The 23,687-nt window shown below is 43.6% G+C and overlaps 1 protein-coding gene across 1 annotated transcript in view; it reads right to left on the bottom strand.

Moving 5' to 3' along the window:
• Positions 1–23,687, bottom strand: part of SND1 (staphylococcal nuclease and tudor domain containing 1) — a 419,471-nt gene that overhangs the window by 156,928 nt on the left and 238,856 nt on the right. Inside the window, exon 14 of the mRNA XM_067746913.1 lies at positions 11,790–11,862. Coding sequence (XP_067603014.1) covers positions 11,790–11,862 — 73 coding nt within the window. The remainder of the gene's footprint in view (positions 1–11,789; positions 11,863–23,687) is intronic.

Genomic DNA, 23,687 nt, shown 5'->3' with positions numbered 1-23,687 from the left:
AAAGGTTACATGATTAAAATAATTTCAACATCCCCTAAAAGTACTGTGAACATTCAGCTTTGCTTGCTGACATGCCAATTTATGTCCAATAAAGTAAAAAGCATTTTGAAGGAGTTAATATTTACATTTTTAAAGTGCTAACGAAAATAATTATAAAATTTGCAAGGTTAAGTTCAACTTTTTGAAACAGAGAAAAAGGATATCCAGTATGGTAGAAATTATTAATTAAGACAAAAGGTGGTCAGTGTTTAAGAATAACAAATGCATAAAACTAAAATCTAATCATTTTACTCAATAAAGATTTATAGGTAAATAATGATCATGCTAAAACATGTCATGCTATCCTTTGGTCTAAGTTTCTACTTTATGAAATTGTTCTAAGAAAATAACTACAGACTATGATTTAGCTAAGGAACCAATGTTCGTGTGTGTGTGTGTGTGTGTGTGTGTGTGTGTGTGAGAGAGAGAGAGAGAGAAAGGAAAAAATATTCCAAATAAACTAAATATCCAACAATACATAAGACACAATATAGGTAGACATTAAAAGTGAGGTAAAAGAGGAATATTCATGTGGAAGAAGGAATTAAGCACCTATTATGTGTCACTGTTCTAGGCACTGACTATACCGTTAAGAATAAAAGAAAGTCTCTGTTCTGAAAAAACCTTTCATCACTTAAAAAAGAGAGGGGGGAGGAGAGAAAATGAAAAAAGAAAACAACCCCACATTTTGGTGAACAGATGTATTCTTATTGAAAAATTTCTGGTAGTACTAGTAGAGATGATTTTCTTCCTTTGGCTTATTGATATTCAATGCATTTAAAAACAAAAATTTTGACAGAAAACTTGTGCTAAGAACTGTGTACGTTTTTGTTTTTATTTTATTTATTTATTTGGTTGTGCCGGGCCTTGGCTGTGGCAGGTGGGCTCCTTAGTTGCGGCATGCATGTGGGATCTAGTTCCCTGACCAGGGACTGAACCTGGATCCCCTGCATTGGGAGCGCAGAGTCTTATCCACTGCGCCACCAGGGAAGTCCCCAAGTTTTTGTTTTTAAAAGAAGAAAATACATTAATATTCAGGGCTGATTCAGTTTTGCCCAGATAAACTTGCAAATTATTCAGGTCAGATAACTCTCTCCAGTTTTTTTTTTTTGAGCCAAGAGTCAACATTCTCTTGAGTGAATTAGTTCTTCATAATTGTTCCACATATTTTGAGACAAATAAATATTATGGACACTGTAATGAAGTCTGGACACTGATTTGGAAAACATCCCGACCTAAAATTGCATGTGAAGCGTGCTCCGTGATTCCTTCAAAAACATCATCTAAAGCACAGAGCTTTATGGCACTGAAGACAGCAAACTAAGTAGCTCTTTTCCTAAGGAATAAAAGTTTAACTTAGATAATTATGGTTCAGAGCCAAAAAGGAGTGTCGACATTAGGTAGAAATACAAACAAAAATCACACATTAGCATGATGCAAGAATAAGAAAAATGTGTTCCTAGTAAAGCCAGCAGCACGATGTAAAGAGCGCCATGGTTGGGCTCAGAAACAGATTTAATAAAAAGTACCCAGAATTCCACACATACATGAAAAATGTGCAATGATAGGCTAAACAATAAAGAAACTACCCTTAAAGAAAAATAACTTTAAAGTTGTTAGAATTGTCGTCTTTTGGCATATATTTGGGAGTTCTAATTCTTCCTAAGGAAAACTACAGATTTAACCCTGCCTCCAACCAGTGACTTTACAACTTTGATATGATGTATTTGCATATGGATATTGTACTGAGGTTCTAAATGTGAGATTCTAAGGATCTAGCCTATCAATTGAACAAGACCTCCAACTAACTCCTCCTTTAGGCCTCATTTTAAAATCACTTAAAAGATGGTCTCTGAGCACATGGGAGAAGGGGTAGGCTGTGAAGATACATTCTCACAGGTCTCTATACTTCTATCACAACTGTAATTAGAGACCGAATTGTGTATGACCTAGAAGGACTACACCTGTACTGTTTAATGTTATATCCTCAACACCCAGCACTGTGCCTGGAATATAATAAGCTTTTGATAAATACTAATTGTTTGATCATTCATTCATGACTCAACATGACAAATGCATCTAAAACACAAGCCAGATAGCATATGTTAAATGTCAAGGAGAGATAATGGGGCGGTAAAAGAACTCAGGAGAGAAGGAGTATGATTCGGGGACTTGGATAAAAAGTTTGCAATACAAATACTACTGATGAGGATGATGGATCATTTTAGAGGACTTTCTGTAGGCTAGGCAGGACACTCAGCCATTTAATAACCACCACCACCACCATATGAACCATGTCAACTGTTCTAAATACTTTGGATGTATTAACTCATTCAAGTACACCACAACCTAATGAGGTAATAAGGGCCATTATTACCTTCATGTTACAGATGAGAAAACCATGGCACAGAGATGTTAAATAACCTCAAGGTGACAAATTAATAAGCAATCGAGCCAGGACTTGAACTTGGCTGATCTGATACTGGGGCTCATGCTACTAATCATGTACTCCGTACTGCCGCCATATGCTAGAAAACAGGCATCCCTCCTGTTGTATCCTTGTACTAGTCTACCCACTTCTAGTTACTAACCAGCACAGTTAACGGTACATCTACGATCTAGGGTCACATTTGTTCAAACACAATTTCATACTGTTTAGCTCATCTCCTGGCAGATCAAATCTAAATCAGGCTCTGTGAAGAGATACAAAAAATATCCCATTTTCTCAGGAGTTTATCAACTATTCAGGAAAACCACTGCACATATGTCAACTGAGATGGGTTACCAATCAGTATATCAACAAGTACAACATCATGGTAATAAGTGATTGTGTAAATGCTGAAGTAAGGCATGATGAGAAGGCAGTGAGGATCAAAAGGGAAAATTGCCAGGAAGAAGAGAAAGGGCCTGAAGGAGGAGGAGGGCATGGTCAGGAGAGCTGAGACAGCTACTCAGAAACAGCACATCCATAAGGGAGTCGGAGTCAGTGGACTGAGAACTGGAAACAGTGGACTAGACTGAATATGAAAATATTCTCTATGGTGGGTGAAGTAGGCAGGCGTGTTGCAATAATGTCCTACAAGAGAACACAGGTCTTCCTCCAAATTCAAACCCTCCCGAATCTAATCTTGTCTTACGAATTCTATCATTTCTTCCTGAGAACACCCTTTCGTGAGGAACTGAGGCACAAAATTACTAGGTAATTCCAAAGCCACCCTGAGGTCTGATTCGAGAATATTTATCTGGACGTCAACACTGCAAGTAGCGTACAAAATTGTGTACAACATATTCCTTAGGGAATATGTTGGAAGCATGCTAAATAATGCCTTACAACTTGAGTAAGCAGAATGTCTGTGTTAGTAAAATGACTTACTTTGAGATGTTTACATAAGCAATAGCCACAGGACAAAATGAGTTCAATCTAGGGCTACGCAGTGTTATGATGGTGGAGAGTGAAGCCGTGGCTGGGCAGAAATATTTCAAGTTTCATCACATCACTCGGCAGTCACAGGACAGATCAGACAACCTGATCTCACACCTGAACCTGGGAATCGGGAATGTTATCAACTGCCTCCAAAATACCTGAAGCATTCATTTAGCAAAGTCTGCAATGGGCTCATTCACAGCCAATTTGGACCCATGAAATAGACTCATAGAACACTCCCCACATGCACCCAGAGAACAGAAAAGAGAATTGAAGAGCATGAACCAGCGAGAGCAGAATCTGTGCTAGAGGCAACTCTCTCTGGAAAGAGATGACATTTTTTTCTTTGGAAAAAATGCTCCTGGACTCCCTCAATTTCTTTTCTCCTTTCTTTGAACAAAGGAAGAAAGACACAAAAATTATAGCTCAGGACACTTAAATAAAAGCTAGGACCCTGTTTCTCAGAGCTCATTTGTAGGCGTCCCCCTGTATGAAGTCAGTTAAACAAGGAATCAGAAGGGAACTAGACAAATTTGTGGCAGAAAACTTCCTGAAAACAGAATTCACGGCAGTGACACACCAAGTCTACAGATTATTTTGGAAATAAGATGTTTTACTGAAAGAAGTAACAAATTTTAAGAAATGCTGTCTCTAATAGTGCTCTAACCTCTGGACAAGTCACCTGATCAAACATTTCTTCAGAGGTGCTGAAATTCAGAGCTGGAACACACCCACCAAACGTCAAGACATAGGGCCCTGTGCTCAATGTCCAGTCCCTCTACCTCAACCTATTATGGCGCCTGAATTTTCCAACACAAATGCTTGTCGGACTGTGACCACCTAGAGGAGTGGGATAGGGAGGGTGGGAGGGAGGCTCAAGAGGGAGGGGATATATGTATACATATAGCTGATTAACTTTGTTATACAGCAGAAACTAACAAAATATTGTAAAGCAATTATACTCCAATAAAGATGTTAAAAAAAAAAAAAAAAAAGCTTGTTGGTGAAAAAACGGCAGACCCAGTAAGGTACAGGATGGAATTGGGCATTCTGCAGATGAAAGAGACATATTCACTTTAGAACTGTATTTTTAAAAAGAACTTCTACAACCAAATGACTCTTCATATCTTCAGGTACAAAGGAGGCAATAAAAACAATGTTATAAGTAGTTTTGTATCTCTCTCTTGTTTTTGCAATTTCTTCCCCTATCCGCTTAAAGGATAATTTTCAAACAGGTAAAATCATGACTTCTATACAAATATAAAATAAAGATGTGTCAAAAATTTTATTTTAACTCACTAATTCATGAGGGAACCAGAAAGATATTACAAGTGATTCAAAGCAGAGCCTGGAGGATGGATATACATACAGGCAGCTAGAAATGCTGAAGTCAATTTGCTAAAGACGCAAAACTGTACAGCAAAACTATAGAGTGAAAATGTAAAGTTTGAAAATATTTCTTTTACAGAGTAGAAATTAATTGTATCTGTCTATACAGGGCCACATTTGTACAAACAGGAATCATTTGCATCTTTATTAGGTCTTCACAAGTTAAATTCCCTCTCCACAGGGGTGCAAAACATGCCAGTTAAAACGTAAAATAGATAGCTAGTGGGAAGCAGCCATATAGCACAGGGAGATCAGCTCGGTGCTTTGTGACCACCTAGAGGGGTGGGATAGGGAAGGTGGGAGGGAGGGAGACGCAAGAGGGAAGAGAGATGGGAACATACGTATATGTATAACTACTGATTCACTTCGTTATAAAGCAGAAACTAACACACCATTGTAAAGCAATTATACTCCAATAAAGATGTAAAAAAAAAAAAAAAAGCAAAGGGGCTACAGAATCAGATAACCCCAAAGGGTTTACTAGGCAGCACCCAGCGTTCCACTGAAAGGATACCCAATAATCATCTTGCCAGTTTCAAAGTCCACTAACAATTTCTCCTGATGTCCCAAACTAAATAAAAGAGATGAGAGATTATGTCCTAGATTTCATGCCCTACGGTGCAAAAAAAAATCCACAACAGAAGAACTCAGTTAAAAACTGGATTAAATTTGTAAAAGGTGGTGCTTAAACACAACCACTAACTGCGGTAGAGGCTGAAATACAATCTTTTTAAAATTCCAGAATTTCTGTGCAATTTCATTCAGAAACATGTTCAGACTAAGAAAGATAGACTTCTCTCTTATTCCCATGGAAAGCATAAATGCTTTCGGATTTCTTTAGAAGGAGAGAGGGATACCCCTGCAGTTCTGGGGAGTGTGAACAGGAGAGCTTTACAAAACAAGAACTGGCCACACAGGACTCCTAGGGCTCAAAGAACTATGGACAAAAGGCCATAAAGCAACGCACTCAGCCCTTAGGGAGGGCGACCAGCTGAAGCAAACTCCCCCCAAATCAAGGTCTCCTTAACAAACTCCAACTCTTTTGCAGAGGGAGAAGGGAAAAGGGAGCTGTGGGGAGGGATGGGAGGACAGGAGAGGAGAGGGGGAGGGGATGGAGAAAGGAAAGAGCCTCAGCAGCATGGGAGAGAGACTCCCAGGGTAGCTGCCACTCTGCCCTCGCAGCTGCCTTCGCCACGGGGCCGCCGTGCATGTTTCTGTGCTGTGAGAGTCCTGGTCACCGAGCTGCACACTGCAGTCCGACGGGAGTGGCTGGAGTTCAAGAACCTTCGGGTGTGGGGAGAGGAACAAAGAGAGCAGCAGCTTCCCCTAAACTGGCAAAAACTAGAGTTGCCAAATGCAGGAGAGATGCAAGAAAGCACCTGAGAGCCCAGCACTAGCACTGAGCCTGGCTTCCCCGTGAGCAGACATCAACCTTATGGAGCACATAAGGCTTCCAGCAGCAAGGTCAGCAGCCGGTGCGCTGGCTCTTGCAGGACAAGGTTCTTCTGGGATTTCCCCAGGGGAGCAAATGTAGAGTGTGAAGGGAGCTCTAGTGCTCAGCAACCAAACTCCCAGGCAGAGCCCTAGGCCTTGACCTTGTGTAGTCAGCACAAAAGGGACATTAGAGGGTTAGGAGGTTACTCAGAGGCTAAGGGAGAGTAAAAGAGGGAAGAGCTATTAAAACAAACAGAAAAGGAGCGTCGGTACCATCAAATCACCGGTGATTAGAAGCTGAGGGGAACCTTAGGGTCACGTAAGCAAGAGGCATTCTAAACAAGAAGGCCAGAAGACACACAAGGGAACTGCAGTTTAACACAGGCCTAAGTTATAAAGCCCCTGGGTGACTGTATTGCTTTATACCTTCCTCAGACTTACTGGACAGACCACTTTTTATATCTCTTCAGCCGAAAACATTTTAAAACTCTTACATTGAGGCCCAACTCCATTGGGAGCTAAGAAAAGATAACTTCTATAATGGCCCCCAAGACTCATGGAAAGGGCTGCCTCCAACACCCCGAGGAAAAGAGGACACTGCTATTCAAGTTCAAAAAGATACTGAAAAACCAGAACCTGAAGGAAGAGGTCAGGAGGACATGCTTAAAATCCTGCTTATTTATTTTAAAGGAACACTTCCATCCTTTATATTCGCACGTGAGACTCTGACTGGGCAATTCCGCAGGTCTTCATGATTTAATGGAGAAAGCAGGGACCTGAAAATCTGACTCCCCCTAATCCCCACCCCCAGAGCTAGTCTTTGGACCATTCTAGGCCACGCTTAAGCACATTCGTATTAGTAATAGTATGTATCTCCAACAAAAACCACTGATGGATAGAGGAGGTTACCAAGCAGTCAGTATGGAACGTGAGCAAAGAAGACAATCTTCAAGTGAGCCCGACCAGAAGGCAAGGAAGGAGAGAAGAGCAGAATAAACAGCAGCAAAGTCCGCTTCCAAGTCATCAGGATTCCGCATCATGGAAAGGCAGAAGATGTTCAGGAGATGGACAGCCCCATCCTGGTAATCGGACCCGTTCTGGGGCTGTTAGAAATGTGGCTGAAGTGGATAGGATGCCGGGCTAGGCTCCAGCCTCTCATGGTGTCGTCAACACACGTCATAACCCCACACGCACCTGAGAGGAAAGAACACATGACAGGAAATAGAGGAAAAGTCAAATAGACACTATGACTCACCAAGCACCAGCGGAGGGAGGCAGAGGAAGAAATCGGTGCAACGCGGCTACAACCTGAGGAGTGGGAGCCCTCTCCTACCTCAGAACCGTAATTGATTTGTCTGATTTACCAGAACAACAGCAAGCCACGCACCAGCCACATTTTATTGCCTGTTTTACACGTTATATTTGCAGGAGACTGTATTTATTACAGAGGAGGCTACGGCAAAAACAATAATAAACCAAAGATAAGCAACAGCCTTATATTCCACTGACGCGCATTCCGACTTTTTGTATGCTGGCGAGGGAGGGAGTGGAGAAAGGAACAGGGAAAAACAAAACCCACTAATAATGAAAACATGGTTGTATGAAGGGAAGCAGTCACCACAGAATCACCCTCCAAATGGAATCAGATCTAGTACCAAGTTGATCAAATTCTTAGCGGCTTCACATTCACAGGAACATCCCGGCCTGAAGGGTAACCGGATAGGGGTAATAAGGACAGCAATGACAGGTGCTTGTAATAGGCTATTTCCTTCACCTTCAAAAGTCAGAAATAAAGGAAACCAGTAACTGCTTCAGGACCCAAATTACCAGATTTTTCTTTTTTTTTTCCTTTAGTGGATATCCTGAAAAACAGGAGTAGAGATGCAGAAGAGCCAAGTTTATCCAAGCCCCAGTCAAAAGGTAGGTTCATCCAGTTGGCATTACACACAGATACCATGGAGCTTACAGAAAACACAACACTCAGCTGACGTTAATGTCAAAAATCATCTATATTAACAAAATCAAAACACAACACAACCTAAACATGGGGGAGCCATCGTAACATTTTTGAAAAGTCAAAAAACTGTAATGTGTTGTTGATATGGGAAGGGATGCAAGAGGCTCAACTGGGGACAGGAGAACACAAAGTTAGAAAGCATGTTTAGTAGCCAACACCTGAGCGGTCAGTCCTGGGAAAAGCTGATGAATGCACATGAAAAGGCCTGCTTGTTTCAGCACCACACGAGGAGGCCCGCATCTCACCTGCCGAAGCAGAGTCAGTCTACACCTGGGTCACTTAACTTCCCACAGTAGGGAGTCAGCCAAGCAGGGCTTGCACTTGCTAACTCGCTACAGGAGGCATTTTCATGCACTGAGCCTTACCTGCTGAAATCATTTTTACAAAATACAACAGAAGAGATGGGAACAAGGGGTAGAAACCTGACTCTAAGAGTGGGAGGCCATTAAGACCAGAACAAATGTATGGGTTATTTGTCTCACAATCATGATATAACCTCTTCCACACTCTTTCTTGAGTGTTCAGAGAACAAAACGTGAAGAGCATATGTGTCTTCTCCTCCTCCAAGGATGTGACCTCGGTTGGGGTGAGAGGTCATGCACAAATATCAGTTCATAGTCAATTATGGTGGCAGCATATTGCATACAGTGGCAGCTCAACAAAAACTGCCATTTACCACGACCTGCAACTAACAGAGGGACCAACGGTGGGAGGGAGGGACACAAGGATTAAAAAAAAATTGAGAAACTTTAATGAAACCATTATATATGCTTGTATTACATGGCCTTTATTCCAATGTTTGTTTCTTCAACCAGATGTAAACTATTTGCCCATCTGACCCCATGTGCCTACCTGTCCCTCAGTAAGATAACCAGAATACTTCAGGAAGCTGAAGACCCATACATCTCACTTAAATGGCACAAGGGCACCCAAAACACACATATACTGAACACGACATTGTGATGGAAAGAAAGGAAGGTTAGAAGGGGGAGACAAAACTTGTCTATTATACAGGGCACCAAAAAACGCTGCAATCTAAGCTGAATAATGTGTTATGAAGGTGGACAAGGTCACTCTGACATCTGTTAAATGGAATAGCTTTTTCACTTCCACTCTCCCACGTGATCTAGCTTTCCTCTTTTATTTATATGGTAAGTGGGGAAGTCTGAGCTGCATTTATCTATCTATCTATTTATTTATTTGCGGTACGCGGGCCTCTCACTGTTGTGGCCTCTCCCGTTGCGGAGCACAGGCTCCGGACGCGCAGGCTCAGCGGCCATGGCTCACGGGCCCAGCCGCTCCGCGGCATGTGGGATCCTCCCGGAGCGGGTCACGAACCCGCGTCCCCTGCATCGGCAGGCGGACTCTCAACCACTGCGCCACCAGGGAAGCCCACTGCATTAATTTTTGAATAATGTAAGAGCAAACCAATTTGCCAATATCTAGGCAGAAAAGAGGATAAAGGTATGTATGAAACCGAACTACAGTTCAGTGGGGGATTATGAAGACAGGTTTCCTAAGATTCATTGCTACCAAAAACAAACACGCAAACATAAAGAAAACGCATCAAGGTAGAAGGCAGCATGTGATCCAAAGACAGCGCTCAAGATCATTAGGACACTATGCTGGGGGTACCAAGAGGACAGCCCCAAAGCAACTGTAACTCTACCTCAAAAACCTGCTGAGGGCCTCACCTCGATGCCAATAGGAAATCTAAGCAAGAACAGGAACTCCACAGGCCGAAACACAGCACCATCCCCAAGGCTGAATTCAGCTTCTAGATGGCCCTGGAGTATGGGCCAGACATGAGCTTTTGGGTGGGCATACCTGCCATTAGTGCAGGAGTCACCACTATGTTTTCCAAAACAGGTATTTTACAGCGCTGTCCCCCTGCAGTTGAATAACCAAAAAAATTACCTTTGACTTCACCAAAATGATATTAAAGGAAATATTGTTGAGAATGCCACAGCAGACACATATAGAAATTAATACACACATGAACAATAACACAGCACGGTAAACCACAGAGAAAACTGGCCTGATACCAGCTTGCTGGGAAAGCCACCTGTGAACCATGAGCCTCAGGAGATACAACACAGTCACCTGTGGCTCAAAGGCCATTAGTAGCAGGTTTTTCTGGGCTTCTCTGGACTCGAGCTACGAGGAACGCACAGTGATGTACCTTGCTCGTTAAACTGTGGCACGACGTCTTGACGGAAGTCTAATTAATTAATTGCCACACTGTGCCATCTGTAGTCTGCAGTGACTGCTACAGAGAGGGAAAGCTCAACAGAATCCCAGTGATTAAAGCCAACGGGGGCGACCACACCCAGGCAGAGGAGAGCTGCCGAGACAGGCCAGAAGCCACCACAAGGAACCACAGGCAAAGCCTGAGCCAGGCTTGGGAACACAATATAAGACACACTGGAATTCATCACTGCTGTGGGCCTGGCTGAGCTTCTGTTTACGGTAGTATTTTCTTCTTGTGCCCAAGGCAAGCTTCCCAAGTGTCCAAGCTAAGACTGACTACCCTTCCTCTGTCATGTCCCTTGGGCTGCGTGCTCCTCCCTACACATGCCCTGGAGCCCCTCCTTACCCATTAGTGACTATGGGAGTTGAACTGGATGGTGTGTGTCCCAGGAACAGAGGGTGAAACTGACAGCCAGAAGGCCTTCCCCCGGCCACCTGATCAAAATCAACCCCTGAACCCTCACTACTGCCTTGGTCTGTTCCACTCCTCAGAGCAGTCGCTGCTGCCTGGGCATTGCTATTGTCTCCCTTTCCTGCTTGCACGTAGGGACTTTATCAGTTCTGTTCATTGTACATTTTCTGCCTAGAGCAGCTCCAGGCACAGTAGGCACTTGCTGAGTAAATGAATAAACCCCCTCAACTAACAAAGGAGTCTAATTCAGCCAATGAAAGTCCCTAAATATGCAAGGGTAGCATCCTGATCATGAAACAGTCGTTTGGACACAGCCTCTAGGGAGCTCAAAAGTATCTGCATCATCTCTTCTCCTACATCATCTAATATATCTGTTAGCTCAAAGGATGCTCACATACTTCTCCCTAGTTGATTAGGATTAATTAGGATTAATTCCTAAAGCTGTCCTAGAACCTGTATTTGACCTTTCTCCACTAAGACTTTCCAGTCACAGAACAGGGATTTTTTTTTAAAAGGTAATTTTATTTTAATACAACTCAAAAGAAATATCTCCTAACTCATGATAATAAGAAAAGGGAAAAGCAACTCAGTAAAAATTCAGATGAAGAGATAGGCGGTTTTATGCCCTTGTTTAAATTCTGTTTTCCTGGAGTATAAAACAGGATCTCTATAGATGCATTAGGAGAAGCCATGGAAAAATTCACATTCAGTGCCTGAAAACGAATGAGCTACAGAAAACACATCAACTGAGGTCCTTCGGTGAATAAGCAGCCAAGCTCCTGGCGCCTCGGAGCCACACAGCTCCATTCACGGACACAACTCACCCCAGATATGTCTGCGACACGGTGGATAGGCACTTCCTTCTTGCTATGCAATCCTTTACCATTCTTAATAGCCCTGTAAAGAAAGAAGAAAAAATGATGACAATACAAATCACACTGGGAAGGGGTAAGGAGGGTGGGAAAAGGCGGCAGGAAGAGACGTTGGTCCGATGGTCACATGTCACTACACAGGGCACGCTGCTGAGCAGCCAGTCTCGGCCAGAGCATTGGGAGGTGGGGAGGGTACACTCCTGCTCTTCCCCTATAAGCCCAGTTACCACAAGCTGGCTGCTAGTTACTGCTAACAGTGTGCCTGGTTATCAAAGAGAGCTCCAGAACTTGTTTCCAAAGGAAAGGCATCGTTCTAGGCACAAAAGAAGAATCAGTTGGAAGAGCACATTCCTAAAAAACAGAAGTAATAACGTTTCTTTCTGTGTTTAATCACATGAAACATTTTAAATGCAAAAATATGTAGCTAGTGTTCCAATTCTAATGGAAATAAGTTCCTCCCAAGTAAAAAGATAAGTTGCCCTGAACGAAGCAATACTGTACAGAAAAGTCTTTTTAATAATGGGGAAGAAGGGAAATTCCCTGGCAGTCCAGTGCTTAGAGCTTGGCGCTTTCACCACCAGCCCGGGTTCGATCCCCGGGCAGGGAACTAAGACATGGCAAGCTATACCGCACAGCTGAAGGAAAAAAAAGGGGGGGGGGAAATTAGCAAAGGTACATAACTGACATTAAGCCTCATTTTCAATCAGTCTCAGGTTGTAATAACACTGGGATTAGCAGGGGACCCTGGGACACACATCTGACCACTGGCTGGTTTGCTCCAATCTCCCACCTTTTGCCTCCTAATCCCTTGAGTGGTAGCTTCAGGGACATGATGATCACTCATGTAACAATGAAGGACCGCAGAATCAAAGGTGATGAGTACATCACTCAGCGATGACACCATTAGTCAAGACCTTTGCGCATACTGCCAGCCTGCAGACCCACACAGGGAACACTGCTGTGTTTTGAGATTGAGGAAGAGGTTCAGGAGTGTGACTGCTCCATGAACTAGACTTTCTAGGGTTTCCATATTCCAGAGAAAGTGTTAAACTGCCCAGGCCAGGGTCAACACGTCGGACCCTCACACTAGGAACCACACTGCAACCTTCTTCCCACTCGGGCTCCACTAATGAGCAGGAGTAGAGGCATTACTCTCAGGTCCTAACTTTCTAAAACCAATTCACAAATCAAACTGGGTGGGTGTTGCTGAGTGCAAAGTGGAACAGTCACTTCTTACATACTTGGACCCTTACCACTCCCCACTTGCCCCTTTTTCCAACCCAGGGGACTTGTCTCTCACTCAACTGATTTGAAACACCTTCTGTTCAGATACGACAAAACACTTCCCTTACCACCCAGTTTCCACTCCATGATGAGGGGAAGAAGTCAAAGTACAGAATTAAGAAAAAAACCATACACTCATTCTAATCTGAACTGTTGGCTGAAAGAAAACATTTCCAAGTTCCTTGACTCCCATGATTCCTCCTGAATCTGAATCAAGGGCTTCAGCTTTAGAAATTGCAAATGGGTCACAATTGCTCCATTTAATTTCAGTCCAGTGATTTACTGTTCAGGGTGTCTGATAATGACCACGGACCAGGTTTAGCCCCTGGTCCCTTGGGATCTGCACACTAATGGTAGCTCTAACTCTTCCATCTCCCAAAGCCCTGTGTACATCCTGCTTGTGTCCTGTTTCTACAGCCTCCTCTGCCATCAGCAGGCTTTCCCCATTTTGCTACCATAAACTCCAAGGAGGGGGCTTGGGAACAAACCCGCAGCGAGGCAAGGCAAGAGCTCACTGCCACCCTGAGGTAAGTCGCCTTTCTTCTAGGCGAGGCCTGCTCAGCTTTCTGCAGGTCCCACGTGGGCACAGATTGCCCACAGCCTTCTCCTCTTCTAACAACCAAAATACATGGACCTGCCCAATAAACAGAAGGTTCACGGAGAACACTGCTGAACTCCTGGCCTTTCCTGGGGGTTGGAGAGCACTTCATATACTACGAGGAAAAAAGAACAGGGCCTGGGCAGTAAGTCAGAAAACAGGTTCTCAAGGCAAAAATGGTGAGCTGGTAACCTACAATTCTGCTTTCTCTCTGTGACCCCAAAGTAGCTTTGTGCCATAAGCAGAAATTCAGCACTTAACCAAGATTAAACATACCACCCCAAGGGGAAAAACATAATACCCCAAAGCAGAAAATATGGATAATAGTGTACATATGACATTTGAAACAATCCAGAATTCTTTAAAATTAAGTCTTTTTTTTTTGTTGTTGTTGTTGTTGTTTTTTAAGGTACGCGGGCCTCTCACTGTTGTGGCCTCTCCTGTTGCGGAGCTTAGGCTCTGGACGCGCAGGCTCAGCGGCCATGGCTCACAGGCCCAGCCGCTCCGCGGCATGTGGGATCTTCCCGGACTGGGGCACAAACCCGTGTTTCCTGCATCGGCAAGTGGACTCTCAACCACTGCGCCACCAGGGAAGCCCTGTTTCATTGTTTTATTTATTTTTGAACATCTCTATTGGAGTATAATTGCTTTACAATGGTGTGTTAGTTTCTGCTTTATAGCAAAGTGAATCAGCTATACATATACATATATCCCCATATCTCCTCCCTCTTGCATCTCCCTCCCACCCTCCCTATCCCATCCGCTAGGTGGTCACCAAGCTGATCTCTCTGTGCTATGTGGCCATTCTCTACGTCTGTGTCTTTATTCCTGTCCTGCCCCTAGGTTCTTCAGAATCAGTTTTTTTTGTTTAGATTCCATATATATGTGTTAGCATACGGTATTTATTTTTCTCTTTCTCACTTAATTTTACTGTCATACAGTGAAGTAAGTCTTAATATTAAAAGAAGAAATTCTCTTACCTTGTTCCTAAAAAAAATATTAGATACTTGTTTACATTCAGGCATTAATTTTGGAAAAACCTTCAAAGACTTCATCTTTTCACACTTTAGATACAATTGCTAAATTAGATAAATTTCAGGCAACATCATATTTAAACTGAGAAATAGTTCTTGGCAAAACAGAGACAAGGGCTTCCCTGGTGGCGCAGTGGTTGAGAGTCCGCCTGCCAACGCAGGGGACACGGGTTCGTGCCGCGTTCTGGGAAGATCCCACATGCCGCGGAGCGGCTGGGCCCATGAGCCATGGCCGCTGAGCCTGCACGTCCGGAGCCTTTGCTCCGCAATGGAAGAGGCCACAGCAGGGAGAGGCCCACATACCCCCCAAAAAAAACACAACAAAAAAAAACAGAGACAAAATTGAAAGTTAATAATTTGTAGACACTAAGCACAAATGCTGCCCGCCCAGGAAGTCCTCTAAAGTATAAGTGGTACGCTGGACCCAGACGGCAAAGTGTGAGGCATCACTGAGTAGCTAAATGGTCTCATGTGCCAGCTGGAGTCTCCCTCCCTGTGCTGAGGTTGCTTTGGTTCTTGTTTGCCAGCTGCCGCAGAAACGACACCAGGTGAGCCATCCCCAGAAAACCTCCCTCAGCCTGACACAAGGCTGATGCCACGGGAGGGGGAGGGGAGGGGGAGGGGAGGGGAGGGAAGGGGGGAGGGAGGGGATCTGGGGGAACCACCCAGCGCAGGAGGCTGGGAGGGAGGTGATATGGGGATATATGTATACATTTCGCTGATTCACTTTGTTGTACAGAAGAAACTAACAACATTGTAAAGCAATTATACTCCAATAAAGATATAGAAAAAAAAAGAAAGAGATTCATGCTTTTATCTCAAAGAGGTAAGGAGCAAACACCAAGAGTGGTAGGCTTACCACATTGCGGTTAATGAAAGGAATATAATATGTACCTTTGTTCCGGGATGCAAGCATCCATATATGACATGCCGGCCTACTAACAGTTGTATATAAGGAAAATAAAAACAGGAAGATCCTGGTTCTGCTGCCTTGTGATTATTTCCTGGTGCGGCTACCCCTGTATCTTACATAACCCACCTTCTCTGGGATAGGTTTGGGGCCCTCTGTCTTTGAGACCTGGGAGGGTATAAAGGTAGAAGGTTTGCTTCCACTGATACCTGCTCCACAGAGCAAACACCAACTCCCCTCTCCATGCTGCCTGCAGGCTGCAACCACGGCTCAACATCCCTTTTCATTAGGCAAGGAATGAAACTCCTGACTTCTAAGCTTCACCTGCTGTGTCTGCTTAATAGCTGCTTTCTCACAAAGGCAGGCTGGAGCTCAGGCCAGCCAGGAGAAAAGAAGCAGGGGGGCAGACCACAGGCCGCTCCTCTCAGAGGCTTTCTTCTCCAAGCAGCCGCAGGACAAAGATGGCAACAACCAGCAGTGTCAATAATGGACAGAAATCATCACCAGCCAGGAAAAGTGAGTAACGTCCACATACCTACAAAGAGGTAACAGTAAAGGACAGGGATGAAAACTCAGGTGTCTAGGTTGCTTCTAGAAGCTTCTAGAAGCTATAGCGTGGAAGAGGAACCCCATTCAGATCACTGGAAAACTATTCCCTTTAACCAACGAAGTCTGAAATTCTTCTGTATGAGATACTACTGCCTTCCCACTAGAAGATAAAAACCATCAACTCTGCAAAGGCAGGCAGGGAGGTTGTTAAAGGGAGATTAGCCCGGCTACCTTAGCGCAACAGAATTAGAACCTAGCACTCTTTATATGAAGAAACAGTTTGCTCTTCGGTTTTGGGGCCCCTTGCACAGGCAGAAAACCTCCTTCTCCAAGGCACAAGCCTTAGCACCACTGACATCTTGTGTCATCAGTTCATCTTGTGCCAACAAAGAGGCCATGACCTTAATTTCAATGTATAGATTATTATTCTGAATATTTTTGTGAGTTTACAAAAAAAAGTTCAAAGACTGTATGGTTAGATTCAACCTTATCCCAATCATAAAGTAGTTGCCACACGAGGAATTCTTAACCTGGCGACATAAGTGAGCTTCACGTAGGATGCTGGGAATACCTATTAGCTAACCTGAAGTGGTAGTAGAATTATATATATGAATTTTTCTGGGGCATGGGAACTCCAACCGTTTCCCAGTTCAAAAAGAACCACTTTCATACATAAAGGCATTTAAAGAAAATAAAGTGACAGAAAGCATACCACAGAGAGGTAGCAGGGAAATGCCGAGGAAGATCAGGAGGCCCTGAATTCATCATTCCCCTTTAACAACACTGTCTTGGTAACCAGGAACCACAATGTCCCTTAACTCTGCTTCTCCTTCCTTGCCTGCAGCCAGAACTTCCTTCCTAACTGTGCTCACTTGGCTTTTTTGTAACCCCCCTGGGCCAGGCCCACACCAATTTATTCCAAGATAACATCCGGAATATTTTAAATCCACTCAGGTCCCTTTGAGAGTGCACACCACTGCTGCATGACTTCTCCACAGAATTGATTTTTTCATTTCGCTCCCCTACTTATACCCATAACAAAGACCACCAGCCTGTGACATCCATCGAGTGGAAAGTGTAATGCTTGGCTTTCATGGGCCCCAGAGTTTATGTCTTCCCACCATTTCCACATTACTCCTTCTAATTCAATTAGGTCCATCTTCCCCAGGCCCCCTATGTGCAAGTTATTCATTACACTATCTTTATAGATCCACACTAGTGAAAGAAAAGAATTACAGCTTATCAGTAGCCACCACCTCACCACAATCATAAAACAATTGTCATGTAGGAATTGTTAACCTGGGGTCCTAGGTGGGGGGCTGTTTGAACACTGGAAGTATCTATGAACTACTTTGAAATGGCAGAATTATACATGTGAATGGGTACATGCACGTGTATCTCTCAGTTCATCATGCAGTTTAAACTGCAATGCAGTATTTTCAAATTGTATCATGTGTTCACTTTATTTCTATAGCTAGTCTACAGGCCCTTTGAGGGTTAGAATTCTATCCTTAATACTCGTTACGGTACTTAACACAGAGCTATGTCACATAGTTTTAAACTCAGGGTCACCTAGTTCAATGACTGTGTGTCTAGTAAAGCTGAACAAATGCCCGCTGACTAATGCAGAGTGTGAAGATATTTCAGATTGGAGACATGGATAATGCCAACTGAGTGTAGGGCGCAGAAGAGTGAGGCTTGCTGGCTCTCCTGGAGGTGCAGGTTCACGATATATGCTCCAGGTCGCAGACATCTTGGTTTTGCTACTTGGAGTGGGGCAAGGCAGAAGAGCTGAAAGCCTGGCCTCTAAGCAGAAGCAAAAGTGCATCAAGAACAAAAGCCTCTCGCTCCCTTCTTCAAGAGTCCTACAGCTAGAGGAGATGGTCAATAGTCTGAATGGCAGTGACGGGAGCAAAGCTCCGGCCACCATAAACAGTGAAATGGAACCAAGTGGCAGGATTGTCAGAAACACCTACTAGATAATACAGGGTAAATGACTAAGGAGAAAGGAAAATAATTCCAACGGAAAAGGATAAAAAGCAGAACAAAGAATGAGCAACTTGCTAAACTTCTAAAGAAGCTTTCATTGTGTTTCAGATCATACTGATGAATACAGCAGTGAAACACAGCAAAAAGGAACACCTCCTTTGGTCTTTCTACTGGTTCCTTGGCAGCGGGAAGAAGCAACCAGGTCCTGACACTCGGAAAATGAGACGCAGAGCAGGCACAGGCGCACAATGGTGGGTGGGCATTATGCAGCTGCATTTTCAACGAAACCAGAATTACTGATAAGACAGAAAAGATGGAGCGTACAGAGACTGGAAAGGAGGAAATTGAGTCCTGTGGTCAACGGGAGGTCAGTGAACTAATGAGTCAGGAGGTATTATGAGGCAGCGGAGCAAATAACAAGGAACTCTGGGCCACCTCATCGAAAACTAATATAAGAAGAAACGAAGACGCATTGCTATTCCACCAGGTGTGACATCTGATCTGCTGTGCTCAGGTTAAGAGAGGGGGAAAAACTGAACTCTGTGGCAGAGAATCACCAGAGAAGAGGTAGCCCAATATTAGATTCATGGGAAACACAAGCAGACCACGCTGTCCCAGATTAGGACCAAAGGACTACTAGAGCAGGTAGAAATGGTCAGTGTCAGTCTAAAGTCTTCTTGAGGGGCTTCCCTGGTGGCGCAGTGATTAAGAATCCGCCTGCCAACGCAGGAGACACGGGTTCAAGCCCTGGTCTGGGAAGATCCCACATGCCGCGGAGCAACTAAGCCCATGTGCCACAACTACTGAGCCTGCGCTCTAGAGTCCGCGAGCCACAACTGCTGAGCCCATGTGCCACCACTACTGAAGCCCGTGCGCCTAGAGCCCATGCTCCCAAGAAGAGAAGCCACTGCCATGAGAAGCCCGTGTACCTCAATGAAGAGTAGCCCCCGCTCGCCGCAACCAGAGAAAAGCCCGCGTGCAGCAACGAAGACCCAACGCAGCCATAACTAAAATAAATAAATTTATAAAAAATAAATAAAGTCTTCTTGAGAGGACAAGGCTGCAGAAAGGTGAGATGAGATGAGAGGCAATGACAACTCAAAATTGCCTCAATAACACTGGTTTTATAATTTTTTCATATCTTTTTATTTATTTTTATTTTTTGGCTGTGCCACGCGGACTTCAGGAACTTAGCTCCCCGACCAGGATCAAACCCACAACCCCTGCAGTGGAAGCGCAGAGTCTTAACCACTGGACCATCAGGGAAGTCCCAAATTTTTTCATGTCTTGATCACAGAGACAATACAGAAATACAGGGCCAGAGAAAAAGTAGGAGAAAGAACGATGCGTAATTCAATTCCAAGATAAAAGCATCATTAACAAAATTTCTAAGTGTTTATATACACACACCCACCCACTTAAATTGTGGGAAAAGTCTGGCGATTGTTTTTTCCCCCAGAAACAATAACTAAATGAACACTTCCTTGTAGTATTAGTTTTATTACATCATTTTGAATAACTTCACGTAAGTCCATAACATGGATGCACATTCCATAATTTACTCAATTGCCTACTGCTAGATATTTATGTGAATGTTAATAGTCCAGTATAATACTTCCGGTACTATAAATAATGCCAAAGGAATAAGTCTTAAACTGTCAGGCACCTCCCTAATTATTCCTTAGAATAAATTCACAGAAGTGGAATGGCTGTGTCATAGGTCAGCAAAGCACTATTCCCTTTCCTAAGGCAACCCAGACAGAACACGCCTTGCCTCGTGGACTCTATTTGTGGATAAACCCGTTGATTTAGGTGCTCCTTCCCAGGTACCCACTGGTATCTCCATGCTTATAATTATATTTGCAATTATTTACTTGCTCATCCAAAACCCCACTAGACCACACATTTTTGTTTTCTCCCCCAATGCACCTGATGTTTGTTACTGTAAAATGACTAAATTAGAGAACATTTTAATGCTTTTTCCTCAGTCAAAAGACGCAACAGGCTTACTGCTGGGAAAAATGGTTTTTCCGATGTGAGTACACTTACAGGGACCTGCTGGAAAAGATTCACTGCCATCCACTTGAGATCTGGCTCTCTGAACTTGATGCAGAAGCAAGAGGCATGGGAAGTAAGCCTTCTCAACTTCCAGGCCCAGAGCTGGAGGAGGGGAGTCAGGGGCAGCTGAGGAGATAACATATGCATGAGGGAGTTTACAAGAAATTTAGATGCAAAGAGTCTTACAAACGAAAGGAAGCTACAAAGGAGACTTCCCCTTCACAGGTAGCTATAAAATTCGGTGCATTGATGTATTGGTGATTAATTATTTGAACTACAGTCCTCTGGAGAGATTTCCAAGGATTAGAGCAAAAGTAGGATAGGAATATGTGTAATAGACACTCAGCGCTCCGACCCACTCAGCCCCCTGACACCGCAGATGAGGCAAATCAAGCAAGCACAGCAACCCTTAAGATGATTTCACATAAAATTAGCCGAGAGCTGGTAGAGGCTACTCAGAAGGAATTCAGTTCAAAAGCCACGAACGCAGGGTATGAGGAAGGGGAAAGAGGAGTCACAGGGAAGGAATACAGAACTATTCAATGGGCTTGGTGAGGAACAAGTATGGCTGGCAGGGAAGGCATAGCTAGGACAGAAATCCAAAGAGATCGAAAGCTTATCCATTCCATGCCTTAGTCTCTATTACCTTTTACACATGGTTACAATTCCAACTATTAAATTATTAATGTGCCGTAAAAAGGACACACATTTTGATTTTTTCTTAAAAACCAAAACCAAAACAAAACAGTGGTAAAGAATTGTTTAGGGCAGTGGTTCTCAAATTTTCATGCGCATTAGAACAACCTGAAGGACGCGTGAAAAGAGATTGCTGGGACTCAACCCCAGTTTCTGATTCGGTAGGTCTGGGGCAACGGAGATGTGGGGAGACCTGAGAACTCACATGTCTAACAAGTTCCCAGGTGAAAATGACGTTGCTGGTCTGAGGACCATCCTATGGGAACCAGTGGTTTAGGGAGTCAAGTTATGAGACATTCAAAAATGTCAAGGGTCAAATGTTATCACTTTATTATTATAACTTATTTGGGATTAAAATTATGTTCCCAGTATGATAATCTTCAAATGTATTTCAACATATGTTGGAAATATTTTGAAACCTCAAATACTTAGGGCCTTTTAGCCAAGAGAACAGTGAGATGGTAGAGAACAGACAAGGTGCTGTGGACAAACGGTCACAGCTGGGTGGAGAGGGGGGACCAAGTTAATTAGGAAGGTTAGTCTAGAACAACTTCCTCTGAAAGAACACAACCAGTGCAGATTAATAATTACAGGAAAGACTGGGCAAGGAGGACTTCTTACTGTGAGTTCATTATTTGACCATGACCTATAGAACTACCCACACCTTGTGTACAACACAGGAGCTGAAGCTAATGGGTTCCGACTTTACCCCAAACCCCTCACACTAGTCATCAAGACGAGTCTCGCAGTTTGAGTTGTATCAGATGGAACTGGGAGTGGGGAGGAAAGACAGGATGAAGAGTGAACAGATCCTCTTAATATCCTGAAAGAGAAAACTGTTTGGAAATGGAGATATTATACAGCTCTCCAGAAGTGGCCATTTGTGCCGCCTTAAATGCAGATTGATTACTGCTATTTGGATGTTGAGTGCATCATCTCTTCTGAAGAAAGGGAAAAGCTAAATTTCCCCACATTCAGCTGTATCGTTAAATCACTTCCCCACACCAGCTCTTTTAATGCATTTTCCTGTTATCACATCCACTTGCAGGAGCTGATGTACCCTACCCCCCAACAGTGAAACACCCCCCAACACTGACACGTGCTGAATCTCATTAGCAACCTCTGGCCGTGCCACCAGGGCAAGGGCAAGCCCCAAATCTAGCGGGGAGTGCACTTCCAGGGTTCAGGAAGAAAAGAAGCCATTAGGATACTGAACAGAAAGACCAGCCTCCTTTCTCACGCTGGCCTCCTATTTGCACCAGCATGATGTAACACAGCCGGGTGAAGAGGGCAGCAGATAATTCACCCAACTCCAGCTTTCTATAATGCCTGGCCTACAAAAATCCAACCGCACTCTGGCGCTACAGGAATTCAACAGTGAAGGAAAGAGAAAAACTTCAAATCAGAGCTCTGTTTTTAACAGTATTCACTAGGATCTAGTTTTATGCAAAGAGAATTTTCACTTGGTTCAGGTCATTAGGTTGAAAGCGAGAAACCTTGGTTTATTAAAGCTGTACCATTAAACTATTGAGAAGAACAGAGGCTGGACGGAAGAGATGAGTTTCAGGGAGATGCCCTCATGGGAAAATTTAATAGAAGTGAGAGATGGAATAAAAAAGATATCAGGCAGGCAGTGCTCATGATGCAGAGGGAGAAAAAGAGGAGGGGCTGAGAAAACAGGTAGGAAAAGAGAATAGGAAAAACAGCAACACCCAGAGGTCCTATTCAAGGTATTCAGCGTGTGTCCCTCTGAGACTGCATGCTTTGTAAGGCTTGAGTCTGTTATCTTTTCTCTTCACCACCTGGGACCCAGGGTACACTAAAGAGAACTGGAATGAAAAGGCACGAATGCAAAGCCATCACGTGCAGGAGAAAAGCAGCCTTGAACAACTGTTCCCATTAGAGGAATGATTTGTTTTCTTGGAGAACTGGTTAACTCTAACTGGTCTATACATTGCGATAGGATATATTAGTTTCAAATTTTCAAAACACAGACCCAACCTCAACACCAGTTTTCTCACCGGATTGGTAGGAAGGTGAAACCTGCTTCATACCAAGGCATTTCGCAAGTCAGAACAGTGTCAAGCCAGTAATGCTGACCTCTTCCAATTAAAGCAACAGAGAGCAAAAAAAATGCTGGTAAGTCTTCACGTTTCATTCATAAACAGCATTGTAAATGCCAGTTAAGTTGAAGGCACAGATAGGAAAGACCCTATAAAAAAGTTTTGTATTTTTTTATGCACAAGTCATTTTTTTCCTCCACCTATTAAAATTTTGTGGGAAAATTCCGAAAAAAAAAAAAGTGGAGCTGCTCTGGCTCAATCAGGAGTGGGAAATCAAGCATACTTCTCTCCCAGTGGTATTATAAAAATGCAAAATACATTTACAGTTCACTGCTACAAGAGCATGGAAGTCAGTAAGCCCAATGCAGACCCAGTAACTGCAACACCAAGAGAGCTTTGTACTTGAAACAGTTTCCCTCTTAATAATGACTACAGGTATTGGCCTAGGGAAGAGTTACCAACAAGTTTATAGCCTTCTGATCAACGTCTGTGATGGAAAGGCCAACACAGATTTCCTAGAGGTACAAGCAGAGTGAATTCTACAACAGGGAGGGCGCTATCAACCAAGTTGGTTGGGTAAAAGCAAAAGAAATTTGATAGGATTTTAATGAAGGGCTGATGTTTACAGGGTTTGGAGGTTGGAGATGCAAAAGTCAGCAGGCAGGAGCA

The sequence above is a fragment of the Pseudorca crassidens genome, chromosome 8 (genome assembly GCF_039906515.1).
Source record: "Pseudorca crassidens isolate mPseCra1 chromosome 8, mPseCra1.hap1, whole genome shotgun sequence".
In the NCBI taxonomy this organism is placed as follows: domain Eukaryota; kingdom Metazoa; phylum Chordata; class Mammalia; order Artiodactyla; family Delphinidae; genus Pseudorca; species Pseudorca crassidens.
This window is presented reverse-complemented; position numbering and strand designations above follow the sequence as displayed.